The following is a 24,280-nucleotide window of genomic DNA, read 5'->3' on the forward strand; positions in this document are numbered from 1 at the left end:
AACTCAGCATTAACTATCAAATCAGATATTCTAGAAATTAGCTTTAAAAGGATCCTAGGAAGTGAGCAATTGAAATGCACACCACTTTGCCATCAAATCTGCCATAAATTTTGAAGGTGAAATGTCTAAAAGAGCTTTGTGAAGTTCAGATACTGCTAACCTTGCAGATTATCTTTGAAAGTAAGTGAAGTCTAAAACTGTTTAGCAGACAAAGCAGCTAAGTTCAGGGTAGAAAGGTAATGCCTCATTTGACGGTAAGTATAAACATCATTTAAATAAACCAGAGTATCTCCCAGTATCCTCAAAGGTAATAACCTACCATCTGGTTGTAGTACATGTTCTAAACGCAATATATTTTCGCTCCCAATTTCTGAAAACCCCATTATCGGTACCTGGAAGAAATGCTGCACTGCCCCAGATAGGTAAGAGATCTGAAGTACTGGAATCTATGCCTCAATATCTAGTCAGATCTTGCCAAAGCGCTCATAAGGGCTGTAGCAAAATACTCTGCCGAAGATATGTTGAAAGTAACTTTAAGGGTGCCTGTAAAAGGAAATTAATGTAACTGATTTTGTTATATAGGCTGGGATTTGGAATAGCTGGAGCTATAAGAGAACCAATGGCCTATTTATTATAAGTGAATTTCTGATGCCTCCCTGACATTTTTCTCAATTTGAAAAAAAAAAAAAAAAAAAGAATAGCTTAATGTATATTGTCATGTTGCCATTACTTCCTTATTTATTTATTATATTTGTATCCCACATTTTCCCACATAGCAGTAGGCTCAATGTGGCTTACAGGTTTTGAAGAGGAGAGTACCAACTCCGGGAATATATACAGAGTGGAAAACAGAGTAACAATAGGTGCAAGGAAACTGATAAGGTTCCGGAAAAGAGAATACAACTCTGGGATGAATATATAGTAGCATATAGACAGAAGTAATCCCAATGAGGCTAAGTCTCCGGGGATGAGACTACAGCTTCTAGTGAACAATACAGAGTAGGATAAGGGTAGAAGTACACTTAAATATAACTGGAGTGGTAAAATTCGTACAGTTTGAAGTAATAGGATTATGTGGAAGGGGTATTGTTCATTGCTTAGTTCAATTGATGTGATTATTGTTCATGAATTAGTTTGGGTCTGCTGGGTAGGCTGTCCGAAAGAGGTGAGTCTTGAGGTCTTTTCGGAATTTTAGATGGGTGTTCACAGTTCTAATGTTTCTAGGTAATGCATTCCAGAGCTGGGTGCAAATGTAGGAAAAGCTGGATGCATATGTTGATTTGTATTTTAGTCCTTTACAGTTTGGGTAATGCAGGTTTAGAAACATTCTTGACGATTATGCTTTTTGTGGTTGTTTTATGGAGTAGGCTTTTTCCCCCTTTTTGCAATTATATACTTTTTGGGATCCTGCAGGTACTGGTGACCCAGTATGGTAATTCTTATGTATCAAAGATGGGTCACCTTCATCTTTTGTTGTGCTTACTTAGCAGGAGAACCCTGTATTCCACTTTCCCAAACCTGGTCCTGGGGCACCCCAGCCAGTCAGGTTTTCAGGATATCCACGATGAATATTCATGATAGAGATTTGTATGCATTGCCTCCACTGCATGCAAATCTGTCTCATGAATATTCACCGTTGATATCCTGGAAACCTGACTGGCTGCGGTACCTCCAGGACCAGTTTTGGGAATTAATGTCCTAGTCCACTGGTTTCATTTAGAAGACTTTTACACATTAGGGTACTCACTGTTCATATATATATATATATATATATATATATATATATATATATATATTCCATTATGGCAGCTTGTCATGTACATTACAGAACTGTAGAACAAGGTCTTCTCAAACTGGAAAACTGACAAATTCTATTTGAAGATATTATGGATGATAACTTTGAAAATGTAAAACAGAATGATCAGCCTTTCAAAATGTCACAGCCTGTGGTGTTTTATTTTTATTTTATAAGCTTTCTTTAAAAAAAAAAATCATCACTCCAAAACACATTTGTTCCAGACAGGTTACAAGAGTAAGCAAGCATAATGTAAGCAAATGTTTGCATAGCATTAAGCAGAACAACACAACATTAAGAAAAAGGGTCAAAGGCTAAACCAAAAAATAAGCTTTAACTTTCATGCCAGAAAGCAATCGGATTCAGTCCTAATATCACAAGATGAGTTCCAGAGCTGTGAGCAAATCTGATAGTAAACACATGTAAGCCAGTGTCAGAAGACTGTAATGAGTGAGAACTCATTTGAAACTGCAAATAGGCAGGAACTATCCTATTCATGGCCTTAGGAATCAAAATAGTAATAGTACCTAGTAGATGACGGCAGATAAAGACATGTCTGCCCAACAGTCACCCTTATTATCGGTGATATAAAATACTTGATCCTGGTCTTTCTTTGCCATTTCTGGGACATAGACCATAAAAGTCTGCCCGACACTGTGCTTAGGCTCCAACTACTGAAGTTGCTAATCTTGAGTTATACTGGAGTTGGTAATCTTGAACTTTATCCACTAGATTACCAGCAACTAATGGCGTGTTTTCTGATGGGGATAAATATGTTCATAAAAGCAATCAGAATCTTGAAGATCTGAATATCTAGGAACAAGATAGAAAAGGGATACATAGACATCTGAAATTTAATATATACCCCTGGATTCTATATGTGGCACCCAAAATTGAACACCAATATTTGGGCACCGATCCAAGATGTGCACCCAACTAAATTGGCTAATGAGCCAATTAGTACTAATTGGGTGCTAATTTGACAAAAAAATCAGCAGTAATTTGGATTCGGGTGCACAGATGTAAGTCCTGGTGTCCAAATTTGGGTATCGAAATTGGCACTCAATGCTGTTCTGTAATGGGAGGTCACCTTTGAGTGTTCATTATAAAATAGCATTGCGCGCTTATTTTTTTTGTGCCGATTTAGCACCATTTATTGAATCTAGCTCATAATGTATTTAACCAGTCAGAAGTGTGTTGAAGTTCTTCCACTGCCTTTACACTTATGTATAAAACCTTATATATATTCTCTGCTTGGTCAAACACCAAAACCCAAACAGTAACATACAATATAATGGAATGAAATACATATATTTATTAAGTTTTAACAATTTTTTATTGAGGTAACAACATAATAGTCTCTTATTGCTTTAACAACAGTGAGTATTAAAGAAAACAACATTCCACAACCATTGACTTGGTGTCCTCAAAATTTGTTCTTCATCTTTTCTCCCACCCCCAAAGCTCAATTATATTCCAAACGTTTATAAATGAAAAAAAAACAAGAGTGTGAAACTGCATGTTATATCACCAGCTTCATTATAGACAAGCATATCTCCTTTCTAGAAGCTTGCCCATATACTAACCGATTCCCAATAAATGCCTACCTTACCAGTCCCTTCCCCTACTAATTCTATACCATGAGACAAGTGCGTCCGCTAGTACTGGGAAAGATTCTATCAGCCAATCTTCGCACCAAATACAGTAGGCACCAAAAACTAACACAGTGAAACCTCCATACCCTCCCCTTGCCTACTACCCAGTTCCAATAAACAATTGTCCCCCGCCCTGCAACTAGGACCTAAAACTAATATCCCCCCAATAGTTGTGTCTTTCCACCCCTCCCCACCACCTCCCGAGCCCTAACCCAATTACCTTCCCCCTTTCCTGGAAGCACTGCTTTTGGAGTTGTGGTAACTGTCTACCCCACGGAAGCCTATTCAATATTTGGCTGCGCACCCAAGGAAAGACTGTACTTAAATATGCCCTCCATACTGCTAAGAACCTCCGCTGCCTCCCCGGCGACCCACATATGTATTTATTAAGGGTTCCTTTTACTAAGCGGCAATAAGCCCAATGCGAGCTTACCACTCGCTATACAGGAAGTACTGCCAGGCTACCGCAGCAGCCCAGTGGTACTTCCCAACCCTTAGTGTGCTGTCATTTCTGGCGCTACAAAAATGCATTTATTTTTGTAGCACCAGAGTGTATCCGGCGGTAATTACTGCCGAGATAACGCAGGAGCCCTTACCGCCACCTCAATGGGTAGCGATAAGGGCTCCCCCCACCCCCAAAATGGCCCGGAAACAACAACAAAATTATAGAGAATTTGTAAATAGTCCTCCCCAAGACAATGAAAAAAGATAAAAGGAAAAAAAATCCCTCCTCCTAACCCCACCAAATATCCAAAAACTAAGAAAGAACACAACTGAATCCAGAGTAATGTTCAAAGTTGTTGAGAAGGTCCTCCAATGGTATTGGTAACATTGCTTCTGGCACGATGTAAACGAGAGTATAAGTAAGAGTCCCATGCAGCCAAAAATTTCTGTCTTCATTTTTGGAAGCCCCTCAGTCCAGTGTATTTTTATTTTAAGAAGAGTATTCCTTGGCAAAAATGTAGAAGCCACAAAAAAAACAACCCACTATGGCAGCACGTAACATATGAGTTGCTCTACTGGGTCAGACCAAGAGTCCATCAAGCCCAGTATACTCTTTCCTACAGCAGCCAGTCCAGATCTCAAGTACCTGGCAGAGTCCCAAAAAGTAGCAAGATTCCATGTTACTTAACCTCAAGGGTAAGCATTGGCTTTTCATAGGGCTACCTTAATAATGGACTTTTCCTCCAGGAATTTCTCCAAACCTTTTTTAAACCTTGCTAAATTAACTGCTTTTACCACTTGTTCCAGAGCATAACTATTATGTTAACGGCCCCATTTTAGACAGGTTGTAGAAGTAGGAATTGAGACATGCAGGTCATTGTGTCTCAAGTTTCAGTATTTTAGAACAGAATCTGCCAATGTAGAACCTGTTCTGAAATTAAAGGAGAAATGGACATGTATGCACAAGGTGTGTGCAGTATAATCATCCATTTTAGAAAAATAAGTGTATATAATATCAACAGGTTCTAAGCCAGCACAGTACCAGTTCTTTGCAACCTTGGAAACCCCAGCCGGTTATTATCCATTGCTGACACAGTCTGTGATTGGTTTCCCTTGTTAGAGATTCTAAGCAAAAGTACACATTTACATATTGTAATTACCCCAGGGAACATATGTGTACATGCTTAGACCTGCTCTTTGCCATACAAACATTTTAAGAGTTAATTTACCCACTTATGCATGAATTTCAAAATTATAGGTGTATATGCAAATCCCTATATGACCATGGCCTGGGAACATCTGTGCTTGGTCTGGAACCAACATAGAAACTTAAACATTTGGTTCATACAAGGTTTCCTTTCAAAATGCAGCCGTCTGCCACATGGGTCTCCTATTTTGGCACACACACTTGCACCCACCTCATTTTAAACAGGTGCTATGGGGGGGAGGGGCTTCTGTGGGTAAATGAGGATTTGAAAAGTACCCTCTCAATTAGAAACTACTTTTCCTTTCTGATGCTGAACTTCTGCACCTACTTGAACTTGTGAGTTTTGTGCATAAAAACAATCTTTCCCTTAATGCACAATCTTTCCCTTAAGTAGTGTAACATAACTGTGTTTATGCATGAATTTGTGCAGTCCATATCCAAAACTTGATATAATAGGCTTAATACCACACATACATAATATAAATCATCAAATACAATATAAACAGAAAATATGAAATATATCTAGGTACTGTATATATAAAATCCCTCCCCATACTCTTACTAAAAACTGGTACGGGGGTGGGGGGGGGGGTCTGTCAAGATGGCGCCGGGAGCGGAGGCTCTGTAAGCAGCTCCAACTAAGCTTCGCTGAATTTCTTTACCTCTTAAAAAGAATGCCTCACTCGAAACGCAAGGGGGTCGTCCGGATAGTTCCCAAACCTACCGACGAGGCCAGGTTTGGAGCGCTTCTCCCCGCTCTCTCTCATGAAGTTGGCGGGACGGATTCCATAGCGGGAGGAGCCGGTGAAGCAGTTACCCCGCTGGAAGAGGAAACATCTCTATCTCCCCCGCCGAGCTCTATGATTCCTCCATGCCCTGCAATCGCAGTGAGTCGGGAGGGGAACCCATAGGAAACCGGAAAGGTAGATGTTGGTGGGCCCAGTGGGGTGACCGACCCTGCGGTAACAACGATATTTGCGGGGAAAGAGCTGGAGGTAAGCCTTGGTCAGATATGGCTGAAGTTATTGGATATGGAAACAACCTTGCGACAGTCCTCTGCAGAGGTAAAAGTTTTGAATTCTACAGTGGAAGACCTGAAAGACTCCATAGATATAGTTAAACAAGATTTTTCCTCTAAGATAGAAACTTTAAAGAAAGAGATGACTCAAACAACAGAATTTAAAATGGCAGCAATAAAAGATAACACAGAAATAAGAAGAAAGATTGAACAAATGGAGAATTTTTTTTTTTGTTTCAACAATTTTTTTATTGATGACAATCCAATATAACAGACATAGTATGATGCATCGGATACAATCGTATCAATAACAATCAAGTACACTTCTCTGCAGACATCTATCATCAACATTTTTATATGTGTAAGCCTATCCCTAACCCCCAACTTCCTTCCCTCCCCCTTGCTGTCCCCCACTAACACCTAAACGGCCATAACGCAATGATTCCCAAGGGGCTTGGACTCTGATAGCCCCCGGAAGCAACTACATTCCAGCATGTTTGATTAACAGTAAATCAGAATAAAGACATCCAACAATGCGCTTTTCCATCAATTCGTATATCAATACAATTACAGCAAAGACAGGATGATAACTGCAGTCCTCAAACTTTTAACAGTTTTGTCCCCCCCACCCCAGTCCTTCCCTACCCTATCCTTCATTTCCACTCTTTTTTTATTAATAACATTGCAGTATGTGCTAGAAGTATATACGTTCCAATAGGAGAAACATTAAAAAAAAAAAACTCACACCAATCTGCATGTGTTAGGCTTTGCCATCGGCTTTCTATATTCCTCCCTTCCTTTACGAGCATGGGGGAGCATGACATATCATTTAAGTAATCTTGTAACAATCTCTTGAGTTCCCTATTATGTCTACATATAATATATCTAATGACACTCCATCTCGGTCACAAATGGAGAATTTTAATAGGAGATTAAACCTTTGACTGCTTAATTTTCTTAAACCTCTGGGGGTTTCCCCGTTAGATGTTTTTACAAGATTTTTGAGAGAAAACTTGAATTTTCCACAGGAAGCAATTCCCCCACTGAATAAAATATATTTTCTACCAAATACAATAAAAAAAAGCAGAGGGAGAGAAATCTATAGATACAAATAATATTACTGCCATTTTGGAACAGTCATTGGATGACGACCTTGTTTGTCTCATTCATTTTTCAGCAGGATTTAAACTCAGTAATGAGACTCTATTTTAAATCTACACATCATACATTTGGAGGACAAAAAATTTGGATTTATCCAGATATGACAAAGGTCACACAACAAAAGAGAAAATTGTTTCTTACCATGAGGTCAGAAATTATAGAATTAGGAGGATCTTTCCTTCTTGCATATCCATGTAAATGTGTTGTAAGGTTAAATCAGATAAAATATGTGTTTTATATACCTGATCAGCTAAAATCTTTCCTAGACTCAAAACAACAATAGAGACTTATTGGGATTAAAACGAGAATGTTGGCGACATATTTTCCTTTATAACTTTTTTTTTATATAATAAATGTAATCTTCACTAATTCCTACCCCCCCCCCCCCCTCTTAATCGGGGTCTAAGGAAGCCTAATGTTATTATGTTATGAGAAAAAGAATTCCTGTAATAATAATGTTTCTAAAGGCTGTATTTCACTTAACAGTTTATTTCTGTTTAAGTTTAAAAATCAATAAAAATGATATATCCAAAACACTGGGACAGTTTATTACAACTATGTCGATAACAATCAGAATTACACAAGAAGCCAGCATTTTATCCACAGAAATGAGCTATTTGCCTACTCTGTAAGTGGGTAATAGGCATTTTTGTTCAACATAGCTCATCCTTTTACCTGCTTATTTAAACAGAGGTATTCCCAGAGCAGGGAATAAAATAACACATGCACTTTTGCATTGTTAAATGTATGCATGTTTAGATGGAAAACTTATATACAAAAGAACAGATGCAGATGGCTGTGGAACTTTTTCCTACAGCAATTTTCAAAGTGAAGTATCTGTGGACTTTGCACAGTGTTAAAAGTGACCATCTACATCATAAGAAAAATACATTAAAAATGAATTGTATATATTTGTGATGATTATGAAGATACTGAACATAAATGGTTTGATGTGGGGAGGAAATGTATCAAATCTTCCTATGTGGAATGTCAAAAAGGCAACTATTTTATAATGCCAAGACAGTCATCTTATGTGCCTTTCATAAAAAAGCACCCAGATCCAGTGCCAGTAGTGCACAAACATACACTTCAAAGAAGGACAAGTGTATACTGTATAAATATATATAAAGTTTTAACTCCATCCCAACCTTGCCTACTCTTCAGCCCCAGTAATGCCAAGTACGCACGATCTTGTCATACTTTGCATAAGGATAAAGCTTTATAAATTTACCCCTTACCATGTTTACAAATGTTTTGGCAATAATTCCCCAAATGTTATAAACATTACTGTAAATTCTAAACAGTCCTCCTTCTGATCTCCCATCCATCCATCCCCTCTTAGTAACTAACAGTAGAGAGCATAACACAATTAAATCCATCTGCTAAAAGCTTTCAGTATCTGTCACTCCAAAAAAAAAAATTGATCCTTTTTGATGTGTGTCTCTTGGGAGTATTCTGCCTCCAAACTTTCAGATATAATTTGGGCCTGATGACATCTTAGGAGGCTGGACTTGTACCAGTGACTAGATCCAGGAGCAGAATGCTAAGTACATTCAGATGGATCAACTCACCATCTATGGGGCTTCTAGCAGAAAGAGCCAGAACTCTCTTTAATTGACTTCCTCTCTACCTGAGTCTCAGATAGGGTCTGCTGGTGATGACATCATGGAGGTGGGGCTCCCACTGAGTGACGACTTTGGTGTTTTACCAGAGCTGATTTACAAATGAACGTTTTGTCACATGTTGAACACGAATGTGGTCTCTCTCCTGTGTGAAGTTTCTGATGTTTTACTAGAGCTGACAAATCCCTGCAGTTTTTATGACACTCACTACACTTGTATGGGCGCTCCCCAGTGTGGATTCTCATGTGTACTTTGAGGACTGACCTCACAATAAAGCTTTTCTCACACTCGGTACAACTGTATGGTTTCTCTCCTGTATGGGTTCTCATATGGATTTGAACATGTGATTTCCAACTAAATCTTCTCTCACATTCAGTACATGCATATGGCTTTTCCCCTGTGTGGATTCTTGTATGAAAATTGAGATCGGTCTTTACATAGAAGCATTTTTCACATTCAGTACATTTATATGGTCTCTCTCCTGTGTGAGTTCTTAGATGGATTTTGAGTGCAGAATTTGTATAATAACACTTATCACATTCAGTGCACTTAAAGTTTTTTTCTTTAGAGCTAGTGCCGTGGGTGCCCATGTGACTTATTAAACGTGAGTATTTCATAAAATCTTTCCCACATTCAGCACATTTAAACTGTTTCAGTAAATGAGATTTCATGTGGGCTGAAAAATGTGAGCAAGTAGGGAAACATTTATCACATTTTGTACATTTGTATGGCTTCTCTCCTGTATGAAACCTTATATGAGTTTTAAGATGCCCACTTTTTATGAAGCTTTTCTCACACTGAGTGCATTTAAAAGGCCTCTCTCCTGTATGGATTCTTGTGTGTACTTTCAAGTTACTATTTGAACTGAAGCATTTCTCACATTCTGTGCATTTGAATGGTTTCTCTCCTGAGTGAACTCTTCTATGTATATCCATATAGGATCTGCTATGAATGCTTTTACCACAGTCAGGACACTTATATAATCTTTTTCCTTTTTCCAAATGTGTTTGTCCTTGGAAACTTTTATTCCTGTCAGGTCTGCTTTTTGTGTGAGTTTTCTTGTGTACTGTAAGTTGTGCGTTTTTACTGAAGCTCATCTCACATTCAACACAAACGTATGGTTGTTTTCTTGCCTGAGCTCTGGTTCGGACTATGGTGCTCTGTGGCCTACTAAAGCTGTTTTCAACATCCCTTAATTTATTGGGTCTCTTCTTCACAGAGATTCTCTGACTTCTCTTTGTCTTGGGCTGCCTTTGGCTGCTATTTCTCTGGTTAGAACACAGAAGAAAGTTTTCTCGCAGTTTCAGGGTTTCATGACCTGTGGACTGCACCTCTCCCCCTTCTCTGCTCTTTGACCCACTACTTGCATGGTTGTGTTTATTACGTCCTCCTTCCTGGAGGTCCAAATCACACTTGCAGTCTCTCTCATCCTCTTGTTTACTTTGTAACAAAATAGGATTGAGGTCTTGCCTGCCTGCTGTAGGTTTTTTAGCATTTTCTTCGCGCACAAAATCATTCTGAGTGATTAAATTCGCCTCTTCTTTAATGTGTAATGAAAAAACAGATGTAAGAATAGGAAGCCTTGCTGTGGAATTGTTTCTATTTTCTCCTGCCTCAGAATCCCAGTAAGGGCTATACTTTGCCTCCTCCTCCTCTTTAGTGCTTAGTGAAAACACAGATGTGATAATCGGAAGAGATGTTGTGTGTTTACTCACACGTTCTGATGCTGTAATATCAGTGCAGGAAGCTGATGGCTGCTCAGACATCTTTGAAGACTTTTTAACGTTTCGGATGTAGGAAGCCTGCAGGGAGATTAATATCAGTGGCCACGCTTTGCAATCAGGATCAGAGCTCTGAAACAGCAGCCTCCTTTGTAATGATAAAAAAGATTGTTTGGCCTACTCCTCCTCTGTCTCTATAGTTACACAAGGATAGTCTATCCGTGTTGATCCACTCCCTGTGTTGCAGTTTGAGGAATGTGCCTTCCTTGCTATTTTCTCTATGGTGACTAGGAAGATTCTCTAATCTCTATGGTTACGATGAGGACACACTGCACTACCGCTCGTCTTCCTCTATGATCATGAGGAGGACACTCTGCTCTAGTATAACATAGGCAGGCTGCACACTCTCGCGCCCCCTCCCTCGCTTTTCCCCTCAAGCACACACAAAACAGGCATGAGACAGATTTTTGGGAATAAATGGCCACAGCTTTATTGACAACACATTAAACTGCCCCTAGGAAGCACCCGAGCCTTGGGTTGGACATTGCAGATGCTCCAGCCCTCCGCCATGCTTATCCAGCTAGAGAGCCAACATCTCCGCCCACGCGACGGCCAGCCTTGACTCCGCCCTTAGCGTGGCCGCGCATCCGCCCGCTTGGGACTGCGCCCCAGACCATAGTCCCACCTGCCATGTATAACCAGCGAGGTGATTGGTCTGCCAGCCGTGAGTGTTCTTGTCCCTTGCGTGAAGCGGGCAAGCCAGCTTGGGACTGCACCCCAGACCAGAGTCCCACCTGCCATGTGTAACCAGCGAGGTGATTGGTCTGCCAGCAGTGGGTGTTCCTGTCCCTTGCCTGAAGCGGGCAATCTTCCTTTTGCCTGTTGTTCCAGCACATCCCAGAGTTCCCAGGCTCGGGTGCCTCCGCTGCTGTGACATTGTACAGATTCTTTAAGCATCCGCCTGTGAAGAGACAACAGTAATCGTAGGCGAGCCTAAATTCCCTGCAGTGCAGCGATATACATATATGGCAAGGAAACAAAAGTGAAATTTCCCGCACCGCTAACCGCCGACCAAGAGACTCCCCTTGTCTCGTCGGCGACTTTTAAGTGGTGCAAGAGGGCATCCCCCGAAGCCCCGCCCCTTCCGGCCCGCCAGCCAATGACGGGCGAGGTTCTCCTCTACGTCATTCAGAGGGAAGCCGGAAGGGAAGGGTTGCTCGGTTCGGGGAGCTGCTGCGTGGCAGCCGCCATGTTATTGGCGGCTGCTCGGCATGCTCCTCGCCGGCCTTCTTTTCTTTTCAGTGTTCATGGGAAGGGTACTTGTGAGCAAGGAGGTTAGATAACGGGTGACGTCAAACAGTTGAAAGCCAATTAGATTAATCTCTATCCCCCCCACCCCGCAGCCGTCAGTCATCGTCGCGTCGTACACAAAACAAAGCAAGTGAGTTGCTGTATCCACGTTGTTGTTCCTTATTGTTTGTAGCACTTTTATTTAATCTCCCATATATTTTCAAACATGCTGGCTTGTGCAGTATACGGATGTACACAGATGATGTATATTAACGGAATAACTTTTCATAGGTAGAGTAATAATTTGTTATAAATCGTAATCAGTGTGTCATTTGTAGGGGCTGGTTATATAGGAACACCCTAGCACTGTTATATTCATGCAGAGATTTTTTTTTCTCCTGGTTGGAAAGCAATGGAAGTAAAACCCGGCTGGCTCAATCCATCCTCCTTTTTCTGGAGCCATATGGTAACCCTATAAATGACCTCAAAAACAGACATCATGTTTTGAGAATCCGGTGCTCAATATGAATCCGGTGCTCTATAGTCAGAGTTTCTATGTATTTATTTAATCATGACATTTAATATCACACATTAGCTATTTAGAACTAAAAGAAAATTCTTCAGAAAATGGAAGCAGGAACCAACTGATAATAATAAGAAACAGCATAAGGAATGTGACGTCAAATGCAAAGCGCTAATAAGGAAGGCTAAGAGGGACTTCGAAAAAAAGATTGCGTTGGAGGCAAAAACACATAGTAAACATTTTTTTAGGTAAATTAAAAGCAGGAAGCCGGCAAAAGAATCGGTTGGACCACTAGATGATCGAGAAGTAAAAGGGGCGATCAGGGAAGACAAAGCTGTAGTGGAGAGATTAAATTAATTCTTTGCTTCCGTCTTCACCGAGGAAGATTTGGGTGAGATACCGGTGCTATAAATGGTATTCGAAGCCGACAAGTCGGAGAAACTGAATGAATTCTCTATAAACCTGGAGGATGTAATGGGGCAGTTCTACAAAATGAAGAGTAACAAATCTGGACCGGATGGTATTCATCCTAGAGTACTGATAGAACTGAAAAATAAACTTGCGGAGTTATTGTTAGTAATATGTAATTTATCCTTAAAATTAAGCGTGGTACCGGAAGATTGGAGGGTGGCCAATGTAACACCAATTTTTAAAAAAGGTTCCAGAGGAGATCCAGGAAATTATAGACCGGTGAGTCTGACAGTGCCGGGCAAAATGGTACAGACTATTATAAAGAACAAAATTACAGAACATATTCAAAAGCATGGATTAATGAGACGTGGAGGGGTATAATCGAAAGGGACGTCCAAGTTTGGATGAGGATGTCCTCGCAAAACCCCCATCCAGGGGCGGGGAAACCCGTATTTTCGAAAATAAGATGGATGTCCATCTTTCGTTTTGATAATATGGTCAGGGACGCCCAAATCCTGAAATTTGGTCGTCCTTAGAGATGGTCGTCCCTAGACTTGGTCGTTTCTGATTTTCGGCAATAATGGAAACCAAGGACGTCCATCTCAGAAACGACCAAATGCAAGCCATTTGGTCGTGGGAGGAGCCAGCATTTGTAGTGCACTGGTCCCCCTGACATGCCAGGACACCAACCGGGCACCCTAGGGGACACTGCAGTTGACTTCATAAATTGCTCCCAGATACATAGCTCCCTTACCTTGTGTGCTGAGCCCCACAAAACCCACTACCAACAACTGTACACCATTACCATAGCTCTTACGGGTGAAGGGGGGCACCTAGATGTGGGTACAGTGGGTTTATGGTGGGTTTTGGAGGGCTCGCTGTTTCCTCCACAAACATAACAGGTAATAGGGGTATGGATCTGGGTCCGCCTGCCTGAAGTGCACTGCACCCACGAAAACTGCTCCAAGGACCTGCATACTGCTGTGATGGACCTGAGTATGACATCTGAGGCTGGTAATCAGTATTTTTAAAGATGTTTTTTGAGGGTGGGAGGGGGTTAGTGACCACTGGGGTAGTAAGTGGACGTCATCCCTGATTCTCTCCAGTGGTCATCTGGTCATTTCGGGCACCTTTTTGTGCCTTTGTCATAAGAAAAATACGACCAGGTAAAGTCATCTAAGTGTTCGTCAGGGACGTCCTTGTTTCTTTCGATTATGGGTCGAGGACGTCCTAGTGTTAGGCACGCCCATGTCCCACCTTCGCTACTCCTCCGATACACCCCCTTGAACTTTGGCCGTCCCTGCGACAGAAAGCAGTTGAGGAAGTCCAAAATTGGCTTTCGATTATGGCGATTTGGACGACCCTGTGAGAAGGACGTCCATCTTCTGATTTATGTCATGGACTACCGGAAACAAAACTGGACACACTCTGACCCAGTTAGCAGGGGGAAAAGCACCATGGGAGTACAGTCTACCAACTACCAACATTGTGAGCATTTACCACAAGCTAGTGGAATCACGGAGCCCAATACCCTACACCCACCACAATGCATTGCTGATGTGATTCTGCAGTGCGCATAACAGAAAAGGTGTCAAACTCACCCAAGAGCCACATCAGAACCAGGGAAAGGCTGTCAGAGGATAGAACACATTCTGCTGTCATGGAGGTGGGTACGGCATTTGAGGCTGGCATAAGAGGCTGGAACAAAAAGTTTTTAAAGTGGCGTTTTTTTTGGTGGGAGGGGCTTAGTGACCACTGGGGGAGTCCGGGGAGGTCATCCCCGATTCCCTCCAGTGGTCATCTGGGCAGTTGGGGCACTTTTTTGGGACTTGTTCGTGAAAAAAAAGGGTCCAACAAAAGTGACCCAAAATCGCGTTTTTTTTCGATTATCAGCTAAAGACGCCCATCTCTCCTCGGCCGACAACCATGCCCCAGTCCCGCCTCCGACACGCCCCTGTCAACTTTATTCGTTCCCGTGACGGAGTGCAGTTGAAGATGCCCAAAATCGGCTTTCGAATATACCGATTTGGGTGCCTTTGCCAGAAAAATGCCCATCTCCAGATTTGGGTCGAAATATAGGCGTTTTTCACTTTCAATTATAAGCAGGAAAGTTATTCAAAGTCATTAAATCATGGGAGGATTGTGAAAAATTACAAGAGGACCTTACGAAACTGGGAGACTGGATGTCTAAATGGCAGATGACGTTTAATATGAGCAAGTGCAAAGTGATGCATGTGAGCAAGAGGAACCTGAATTATAGCTACGACATGCAGGGTTCCACGTTAGGTGGCACAGACCAAGAAAGTGATCTAGGTGTCGTCGTTGATGATAAGTTGAAACCTTCTGCTCAGTGTGCTGCTGCGGCTAAGAAAGCAAACAGAATGTTAGGTATTATTAGGAAAGGAATGGAAAACAAAAATGAGGACATTATAATGCCTTTGTATCAGTCCATGGTGTGACCGCACCTCGAATATTTTGTTCAATTCTGGTCGCCACTTCTCAAAAATGATATAGTGGAATTAGAAAAGGTGCAGAGAAGGGCGATGAAAATGATAAAGGGGATGGGACGACTTCCTTATGAGGAAAGGCTAAAGTGGCTAGGGCTCTTCAGTTTGGAGAAAAGGTGGCTGAGGGGAGATATGATAGAGGTCTATAAAATAATGAGTTGAACGGGTAGATGTGAAGCATCTGTTTATGCTTTCCAAAAATACTAGGATTAGAGGGCATGCGATAAAGTTACAAAGTAGTAAATTTAAAACGAATCGGAGAAAATATTTCTTCACTCAACGTGTAATTAAACTCTGGAATTTGTTGCCAGAGAATGTGGTAAAGGTGGTTAGCTTAGCAGAGTTTGAAAAATGTTTGGACGGCTTCCTAAAGGAAAAGTCCATAGACTATTATTAAATTGGACTTGGGGAAAATCTATTTCTGGGATAAGCAGCATAAAATGTATTGTACTTTTTGGGATCTTGTCAGGTACTTGTGACCTGGATTGGCCACTGTTAGAAACAGGATGCTGGGCTTGATGGACCTTTGGTCCGTCCCAGTATGGCAATACTTATGTACTTATTACTATGACAGATTTTCTGTATAGGTTTGGAATGTGTTTGCTTTTTGCAGGTTTTGTTTAATGGAGCTCTGAAGGATTTCCATTCCCCTCTCATTCCCATCCCCACTACCATGGGAGAAATGGTGTTATAGGGGGCCCATCTTAATTTTTCCTCCCAGATCCTACTCTACGTCACTGCACTGAGCAGCCTCCCATTCCATCAGCAGAAGATGCATTAATAAAATATTTTCTCTTGTGGCTGAGGAACCAATTGTACGATAAAAGCTGCAAAATACAACAGCTCTTACTGCAAGACTGGACTCACATCAGCAGGAGATGGCATTTTATTAAGGCATCTCCTGCTGCCTGAGGGGGAGGCAGCTTGTTGGTGCTGCACCCGAGGTCTGTCGGGGTGGAGCCAGGAGGTAGAGTGGGCAGGTCTGGGGAGTGTGACTGGGTGGAACTGGAGGTGTGGCTGGGCAGAGCTGGGGTCATGGCTTAAATCTCCCTCTCAAAGATCAGGCGCCTTTGGCAGCTCTGCACCCCCTCCCCCGTCTCTGTGGCTGGCAGTGATGAAGACACATTGCTTTTGGTCAGTGCAAACCCCTTCCTTTTGCCATGTCTCACTTTCTCCAACAGACTACCTCGTTTCTGTTGAGCAAGATTCAGCAGAAGAAAGGGGTCTGCACCATCCAAAGGTAGCATGTCTTCATGCCGCTGTCTACAGTGGCAAGGTTGGTGAGCTGCTCAGAAGCAATGCTAGACTGGGGGGAGGCAAATGGAGGAAGAGATGTCAAACCAGGGGGAGGAGAGGGAGAGTAAGAAATTATAGGAATTGCAGAGGAAGGAGGGAGGCAGGATGAAGGAAAGAGAGAGAGAGAGACACTTGCCAAACCCCTAGGGAGGGGGAGAAGGAGAAGAGATGCTTGGACTTGGAGAAAGAACATAAGAGTAGCCATACTGGGTCAGACCAATGGTCCATCTAGCCCAGTATCCTGTTTTCCAAACAGTGGCCTAACCAGGTCACAAGTACCTAGCAGAAACACAAATTGTGGCAACACTCCATATTACAAATCCCAGGTCAAGCAGTTGCTTCCCACGTCTGTCTCAATAGCAGACTATGGACTTTTCCTCCAGGAATTTGTCCAAACCTTTTTTAAACCTAGACACACTATCCACTGCTACCACATCCTCCAACAAAGAGTTCCAGAGCTTAACTATTCGTTAAGTGAAAAAATATTTCCTCCTATTTGTTTTAAAGTATTTCCATGTAACTTTCTCGATTGTCCCCTAGTTTTTGTACTTTTGAAATAAGTAAAAAATTGATTTACTTCTCGTTCTACACTCCTCAGGATTTTGTAGACGTCAATCATATCTCCCCTCATCCATCTCTTTTCCAAGCTGAAGAGCCATAACCTCTTTAGCCTTTCCTCTTACAAGAGAAGTTCCATCCCACTTATCATTTTGGTCGCTCTTCTTTGAACCTTTTCTAATTCTGCTTTATTTTTTTTGAGATATGGCGACCAGAACTGAACGCAGTACTCAAGGTGCGGGTGCACCATGGAGTGATACAAAAGCATTATAATATTTTTGGTCTTATTCACCATCCCTTTCTTAATATGGACCCAGTGAGGGCAGATATTCAACATGGCTGGTTGATAGGGGCAAGGACACAGAGGGGAGATGCTGGGCAGAGATTCAGAGGAAAGATGAATGATGGACATGGAGCGAGAAGACATGCCAAATGGACAAGGAGATCCTGGCAAGAGAGTTAATAGAAGATAGAGGAAAGCAGAAACCAGAAGGAAAAGGGAGAGATGCTGGGCTCCCAGGGTGGCTGGAGGGAACAGAAGAGACATTTGCTGGACCCCCTGGGAGGGGGACAGGAAGGAGGGAAGGATGGAGAGATACTGGTCTTTGGAGAGGTGATACAGGATGGAAGAAAAAAGATGTTGGTCAAGAGGAGGGGGACAAGAGGGAAGGAAGAGAGATGCTGGCCCCCAGGTGTGGGGTAGATAGGAGCGAAGGAAGAGAAATGCGGACCCACATGGACAGGAAGAGAGAGAGAGAGATGCTGGCCTGGGGGGGGGGGGAGGGAAGAAGACATGGGGAGGGATGGAAACATAGGCAATGCTGTACATGAGGGGACAGGGACAAAGAGGGGTAATGCTGGACAGAGGGGGGAAGGATGTGGACACAGAGATGATGCTGAACAGGGCAAAAATAAGGACTCAATGAGGGCAGATATTCAACATGGCTGGTTGATAGGGGCAAGGACACAGAGATGCTGAGCAGGGATGCAGAGGAAAGATGGATGATGGACATGGAGAGAAAAGCAATGCCAAATGGATAAGGAGAACCTGGCAAGAAAGTTAAGTGAAGATAGAGGAAGCAGAAACCAGAGATTGGAACCAATGTGATATAGAAAAATAAAATGACCAAAGGTAGAAAAATAAATTTTATTTTCTGTTTTTTGATTCGACTGTGTCAGGTTTTGGAATGTTTATGTGCCAGAATTCATTTTACACATGGTTTGAGCCGACTAAATAAACCTCACTCATTAGCCTCCAGTCTGCACCATAGCAGTGGTAAATCTCCAGCTTCGGGATGGGCCACTCTTGACATCTCTCCATTCAGGTACACTAGTTATTTCCCTGTCCCTAGAGGGCTTACAATCTAATTTTGTATCTGATGCAATGGAAGGTTAAGTCACAAAGAGCAACAGCGGGATTTGAACAGGGCTTCCCTCGTTGTCAGCCCAGTTATTTAACCATCAGGCTACTCTTCCAAGTATCTAGGGACAGAATAACTCCAAAAATTTAGTAGAATGGGATAAAACTTCCAATGTGAGAAAACGGTAAAAAGAGGCATGGAGTTTGAAAATAGGTTAGATTGGACTGGGTGTTGCAGAAAAATAAGCTTCTCCCCATCCCCTGACACCCCCCCCCCCCCCAAAAAAAAAAAATGTCCCAATACATTTCTGTGGGAGAAGGCATTCTAGCTTCTGTAACATAGAACAGTGTTTCTCAACCATAGTGCCCTGAAGACATTCCTGGTGTGCCTTCCTCTGACCAGTACAGAAACTGCAGGCAAGAAGCATCATCTTCCCCTCCCCCTCCCACCTTGCCAACCAGAACATAAGCAACTAACACCACCGGCCCTCCTCCCATTCCCCTTCCTCAACCAAATGGGACAGCAGCAGCACAAAGAACATAGAAGCATGGAGCCTTGAGACTCATGCGAATGCTCAGTGTCTGCCGGTCGCACCTCCCTCTGAATTCAGAAGTTGTGTCAGAGGAGGTGGGACCAAAAGAGGCTGAGAGTGCACTGAATCTCTGAGGCCCTGCGCTGCCATTTTCAGTTTTTATGACAAACCAGCACTGAAGAGGAAAGATCAGGGGACATGCTGGACATAGGGGAAGTGGAAGGAGAGACTGGGGAAACATGCTGGACACAGAAGAAGGTGAAGACGAGATTGTAGGACATAGAGGAAGGGGGGTTTGAGGGGACATGCTGGATTTAGAGGAATATGGAAGGGGAGACTGGAGGGACATGCCTGAAACGAGGGAAGGTGGAAGGGGAGATCATGGGGAGATCCTGGAAAGGTGGTAGAACATACTGGAGATGGAAGAGAGCAGAAGGGAGGACCAGAGGCAGATGCTGGAGAGGAGGGAAGGTGGAAGTGGAGATCAGAAGGAGATGCTGGAGAGAAGAGGAGAGAAGGTGGAAGGGAAGATTAGGAGGAGATGTTGGACACAGTGGAAGGGGAGATCATGGGGACATGCTGAACAGGAGGGAAGGTCAGGAGGAGATGCTGGATAGGAAGGAAAGTGGAAGGGAATGTCAGTGAGAGAGGCTGGACATGAGAGAATCTGGGGGGGCTCATTAAGGTACGCAAAATACCATAGAGTCTCCCTGAATGTGGTGCTCTAAATATTTGCTTAGAATAATAATATATATATATTTTTTTTTGCCTTTTGGATGGATTTTTTGTAAAAAGCAGCAGCTGTTCTGTATTTACGGTGACAGAAGTTGGATTTTTCCTTTATTGATGCTCTGAGTGTCTAAGTTGACGTTTCTGTAAGTGTAGGGAATGAGTGTACCATAGTTCTGTATCCTGATGAGTGCTAGTGATGGGGACTGTAGAGGTGCTATGATGTCATAGGTGTCAGAGAGAGAATAATTCATTAACAATGATTGTTTCTCCAAAGATTTAGTAGTAAAGGACTCTAGGTCAGGAGAGAATGATGATTTGGCATTATCCGCAGTTAGATCATCCAGATTCCTAAAGGCTTTTGATTTTGGATAGGTCCTACACTTTGTAAATTGAGTTTGAAGATTAGTTGTAAGGAAAACGTGGTCTGTCCATGGCAGAGATAGAGGAAAAGAAGTGATTCTCGAAACCGATTCTTGAGGCACTAATATATTGTCCAGAGTGTGAACAGCAGAATCAGTTGAGCTAGTGACAATGTGTATGAGGTTCAAGTCCTGTAGAAAAGATCAAAAATTTGAGGTGAAGGAAGCTTAAAAAATGGCCACATTCTAGATGTTTTTGTGCTCCATACGTTTATCTTTTTGGTCCATTTTTGAAAAAAAAAGTCCAAGTGAAAAACATACAAAATCAAGTCATTGGGATGTAGGAGGAGCAAGCATTCTTAGTAGACTAGCCACACAAACATCCCAGGAGAGCAATGGGGCACCCTAGGGGCCACTGAAGTGGACTTCATGTAAAGGCTCCCATATGTCACCATTACTCCCTTATATTTTATGCTGAGCCCTCCAAAACCCACCATAAAATGTACACCTCTACAATAGCCCTTATGAGTGATGGGGTCACCTTATATGGGGTACAGTAGGTTTCTGGTAAGTGTGGAAGGGCTCACAATTTCCACCACAAGTGTAACAGGTAAAGAGGGATATGGGCCTGAGTTGTTCTCTCTGAAATGCACTGCATTAACCACTGCACTACTCCAGAGACCTACTTGCTGCTCTAATAGATCTGATTATAACATCTGATGCTGTCATAGTGGCAGGTATGTACTGGAGGGGTTTTCCCCCCATCTTTGGGGAGGGGGAGGGGGTTAGTGACCAACGAGGGAGTAAGGAGAAGTCAGCTCTGATTCCCTCCTGTGGTCATTTTTGTGCCTTATTCATTCTAAAATACAGGTCTAGACCAAAACGTTGGAAGTTGCAGCTCTTAGATGTTTTAATTTTGTTCCATTGTGGCTGCAAAATGTCAGCGTGTTAGCAACGCCATAATCCCATTCCCACCCCGACACACCCCCTTGTGATTTGGATGCACTGCAGATGAATTGCTTAGATAAAACGTCTTCAAAAAAAGTTTTGAAAATAGTGATTTGGACATTTTGAGAAGACATCCATCCAAATGCTGCATTGACACTTTTTGAACTTTTTCTGTTTTGAATATGAGCCCCATAGAGAACCAAATTCTATATATGATGCCTAAAAAATTGGTGCCGAAAAAAAGCATGGTTAATTTCTATAAACGCCATTGAAAGTTAAGCGCAGTTTATAGAATACGCTTAGTGGCCATTCCTGCGACTAAATTTAGTCACAGCCATTTACACCAAATAAAACCTGGTGTAGATGCCTATGCTTAATTTAGGCGCAGCTCAGGCATATTCTGTAACACTGCGCATAAATTTTAGGAACGCCCACGATCCGCCCATGGTCATCCCATGGCCATGCCCCCTTTTGAGATCTGTGTGGTAAAATTTATGTGGACTACATTAAAGAATACGCTTAGGAAGTAGTGCGCATAAATTCTAATTAGTCACAATTGAGTGCGCACAAATTGGCTACGTGTGTCGATTTACGCACTTAACTTTAGTCGCCATATATAGAATCTGGGGGAGCATGTCCAAATTGTGTGTAAGTAGTAAAAACTGTTTACCCTTAATTGATCAAATATTAAAGAGGCCTAAATTTAAAGAAGAGGATGATGGTAGACCCTTAGGAAAAGGAGTTTGTAATGGTACAGAAAACTTGTGTGAATGAAGGGGTCAGAGTGTATCAGGGCCAGTTGATGCATTAGATCTCCGTGTGCTGAATTAGGTATAGGAGTTGTTGATACTGCTTTAGACTTGCTACTGTGCTGACCAAGTGGCAAAGGTGAGGTGGGCCTAACTGGGAAAGGGGGAAAATCTGGACAGAACAATTGAGGAGAGGGAAGGGAGGATGTGTCCTTGCTTAAAATCCAGTCCTATGTATAAGTGTGTTTTCCTATTTTGCAATGTAAATACATGTATGTTTGTAAAATGTCCTTGTCGGCATTTACATCTGCTCCAGGGCATGCAGAGCTGTCAGCTCATTTGGAGGAGTGATTTAAAGCAGAATTGTGCTGACACTTGTGGTGTTCAAAACACCTCAAACAGCAATCAAAATTTGACTTCAGGTGATTAGCTCTTTAATTGGCTTCCTTTGGATGTGCAGTTTTGAAAAGGTGGTTACATGTGTAGATGCACAGATTGCAAAATCTGCTACTCATGTAAGTGTTGGCATTAATATGTGCAGAACCCAGATGATGCCATTCTATTTTTGGATGTATATTTTTATAAATGTTCCCATTGTATGTATCACAAAGTGAGCATTTTCCCTGCAGTCTTTTATATATTTTACAAAAGGCTTCACATTCCGCGAGCCTTTTGTAAAACACACCTGCAAATTGTGAAGTTCCGACTTGGGATCCCTTTTCTAACCTAGACAACCTGTACAAAATTGGGCTTCACATAATATAAATAAATCCATTTTCTTCCATTTCTGCTTATCTTATTTGAGGCAAAAGGATCTTAGTCATTGGGGATGGTAAAGTCAGAAAGGGTCTGAGAATGGGAGTAGAATGAGAGATCCAGGAAATTGGGCGTGAGAAGGGATCTTAGGAAGGAAGAGCAGAGAGATGGAAGGGAAATTAAATCATTGATTGGGAGGAAAATGAGGAGTTTGGGGATCAAGAGAAGTAGGATGCTCTGTAAAATCCTTGCCTTTGAAAGCTGATGAGCCAATTATTGGTGTTAATTGGCATCTTGGTAAGCACTATTCTATAAAGATCTGCGTGCAAATCTTACAACATGCAACTCAAAAGGTGCATGCCATGAGATGTGCATGGATGGGTCAGGGGAGTTCACTAAAGATACGTGCAGTATTACTAAATACTGGGGGTCCGCTCTTAACTTACATGCCAAGATTTATACCAGATTTCAGTTGGTGTAAATCCTCGTACCCAAAGTTTGACATGGAAATCGGTGCAACTCAGGGAGCCACTCTGCGCAGATATTTTTTTTTTCGGCACACAAATGTGGGCAACATTTAGTGAATTTAGTCCTATACGCATCCACGTAAGTGACTAAAATAACACTATTTACATACCTTCTTGTCACCTACAACTAGGTGGCTCCTTATAATTACCCCCAAAATGCTGATTTAACTTAGTAACATTGTAGATGACGGCAGAGAATGATCTGTACGGTCCATCCAGTCTGCCCAACAAGATAAACTCATATGTGCTACTTTATGTGTATACCTGACTTTGATTTGTATCTGCCATTTTCAGGGCACAGACCGTAGAAGTCTGCCCAGCACTAGCCCCGCTTCCCACCCACTAGCCCCGCCTCCCCCCACCGGCTCTGATTTAGTCATGTAAAATGCCTCTTGGAAGATTTGGTCATGCATAAAAGTATGCATGATGCATGTAAGTTGTACTTGTTGAGTAGGCATGTGCAGCAGAGGAGTTTGGGTGGAGTATGGGGAAAATTGAGAATTACACGCATATTTCATGTGCTAATGTTTAGGCCTGTTCCCAACCAGGTGTAAGGGTCAGTTCTCCCAATCTAGACACTATTTCTGCTGGTTTGCACTAGTATGTTTTAAAGTGACATAGGCTAAAAACAGGCACTTTCCAGTTGTATTAGCTTAAAATTACCCTCACAGTTTTTATTTTTCTTCAAATCAGTATACATGATGACGTTCACTGAGTACTTTCCATTTTAGGTCAGCTGAACCTGTCAAAATCCTCAGTTCTAATTGTGGGCTGTGGAGGCTTGGGTTGTCCTCTAGCACAGTACTTAGCCGCTGCCGGCATCGGTAAGCTAAACTTTTGTTTGTTTTTTTAAACCAAAGAAGGTAATAACAGATGAATGATGCTCAACTATTTAGTCGTTTGTTTTAAGGAAGTGTATTTCTTTGCATGTTGGTATGTTGCTTTCATTCATTTTAATGTAAATTTAATTGTGAACCACTTTAATGTTGATATCAACATAAGTTGGGATATCAGATTTGTAGAAATAAGCCAGGTTTAGCAAGGTCAACCATTTTGGCATAAGCATTACTTCTGTCACAAACTGGAGTAAGTGCTGGTGTCTAATTGC

General features: G+C 42.1%; 2 protein-coding genes across 4 annotated transcripts in view; one reads left to right on the plus strand and one right to left on the minus strand.

Moving 5' to 3' along the window:
• The window catches only part of MOCS3 (molybdenum cofactor synthesis 3), a 158,116-nt gene that overhangs the window by 56,669 nt on the left and 77,167 nt on the right, over nucleotides 1–24,280 (plus strand). For all 3 annotated transcript variants that reach the window (XM_030198069.1, XM_030198070.1, XM_030198071.1), the window contains exon 7: nucleotides 23,904–23,996. In XM_030198069.1, the coding sequence (XP_030053929.1) occupies nucleotides 23,904–23,996 (93 nt within the window). The remainder of the gene's footprint in view (nucleotides 1–23,903; nucleotides 23,997–24,280) is intronic.
• On the minus strand, nucleotides 4,743–10,862 carry LOC115466669 (gastrula zinc finger protein XlCGF57.1-like). The gene is made up of 2 exons (XM_030198068.1): nucleotides 7,816–10,862; nucleotides 4,743–5,669 (listed from the first exon to the last, which is right to left on the minus strand). The coding sequence occupies exon 1, from the start codon at nucleotides 10,666–10,668 to the stop codon at nucleotides 8,944–8,946; it is 1,725 nt and encodes a 574-aa protein (XP_030053928.1). The 5' UTR covers nucleotides 10,669–10,862; the 3' UTR covers nucleotides 4,743–5,669; nucleotides 7,816–8,943.

This window comes from Microcaecilia unicolor, chromosome 3, assembly GCF_901765095.1.
Source record: "Microcaecilia unicolor chromosome 3, aMicUni1.1, whole genome shotgun sequence".
Lineage (NCBI taxonomy): Eukaryota > Metazoa > Chordata > Amphibia > Gymnophiona > Siphonopidae > Microcaecilia > Microcaecilia unicolor.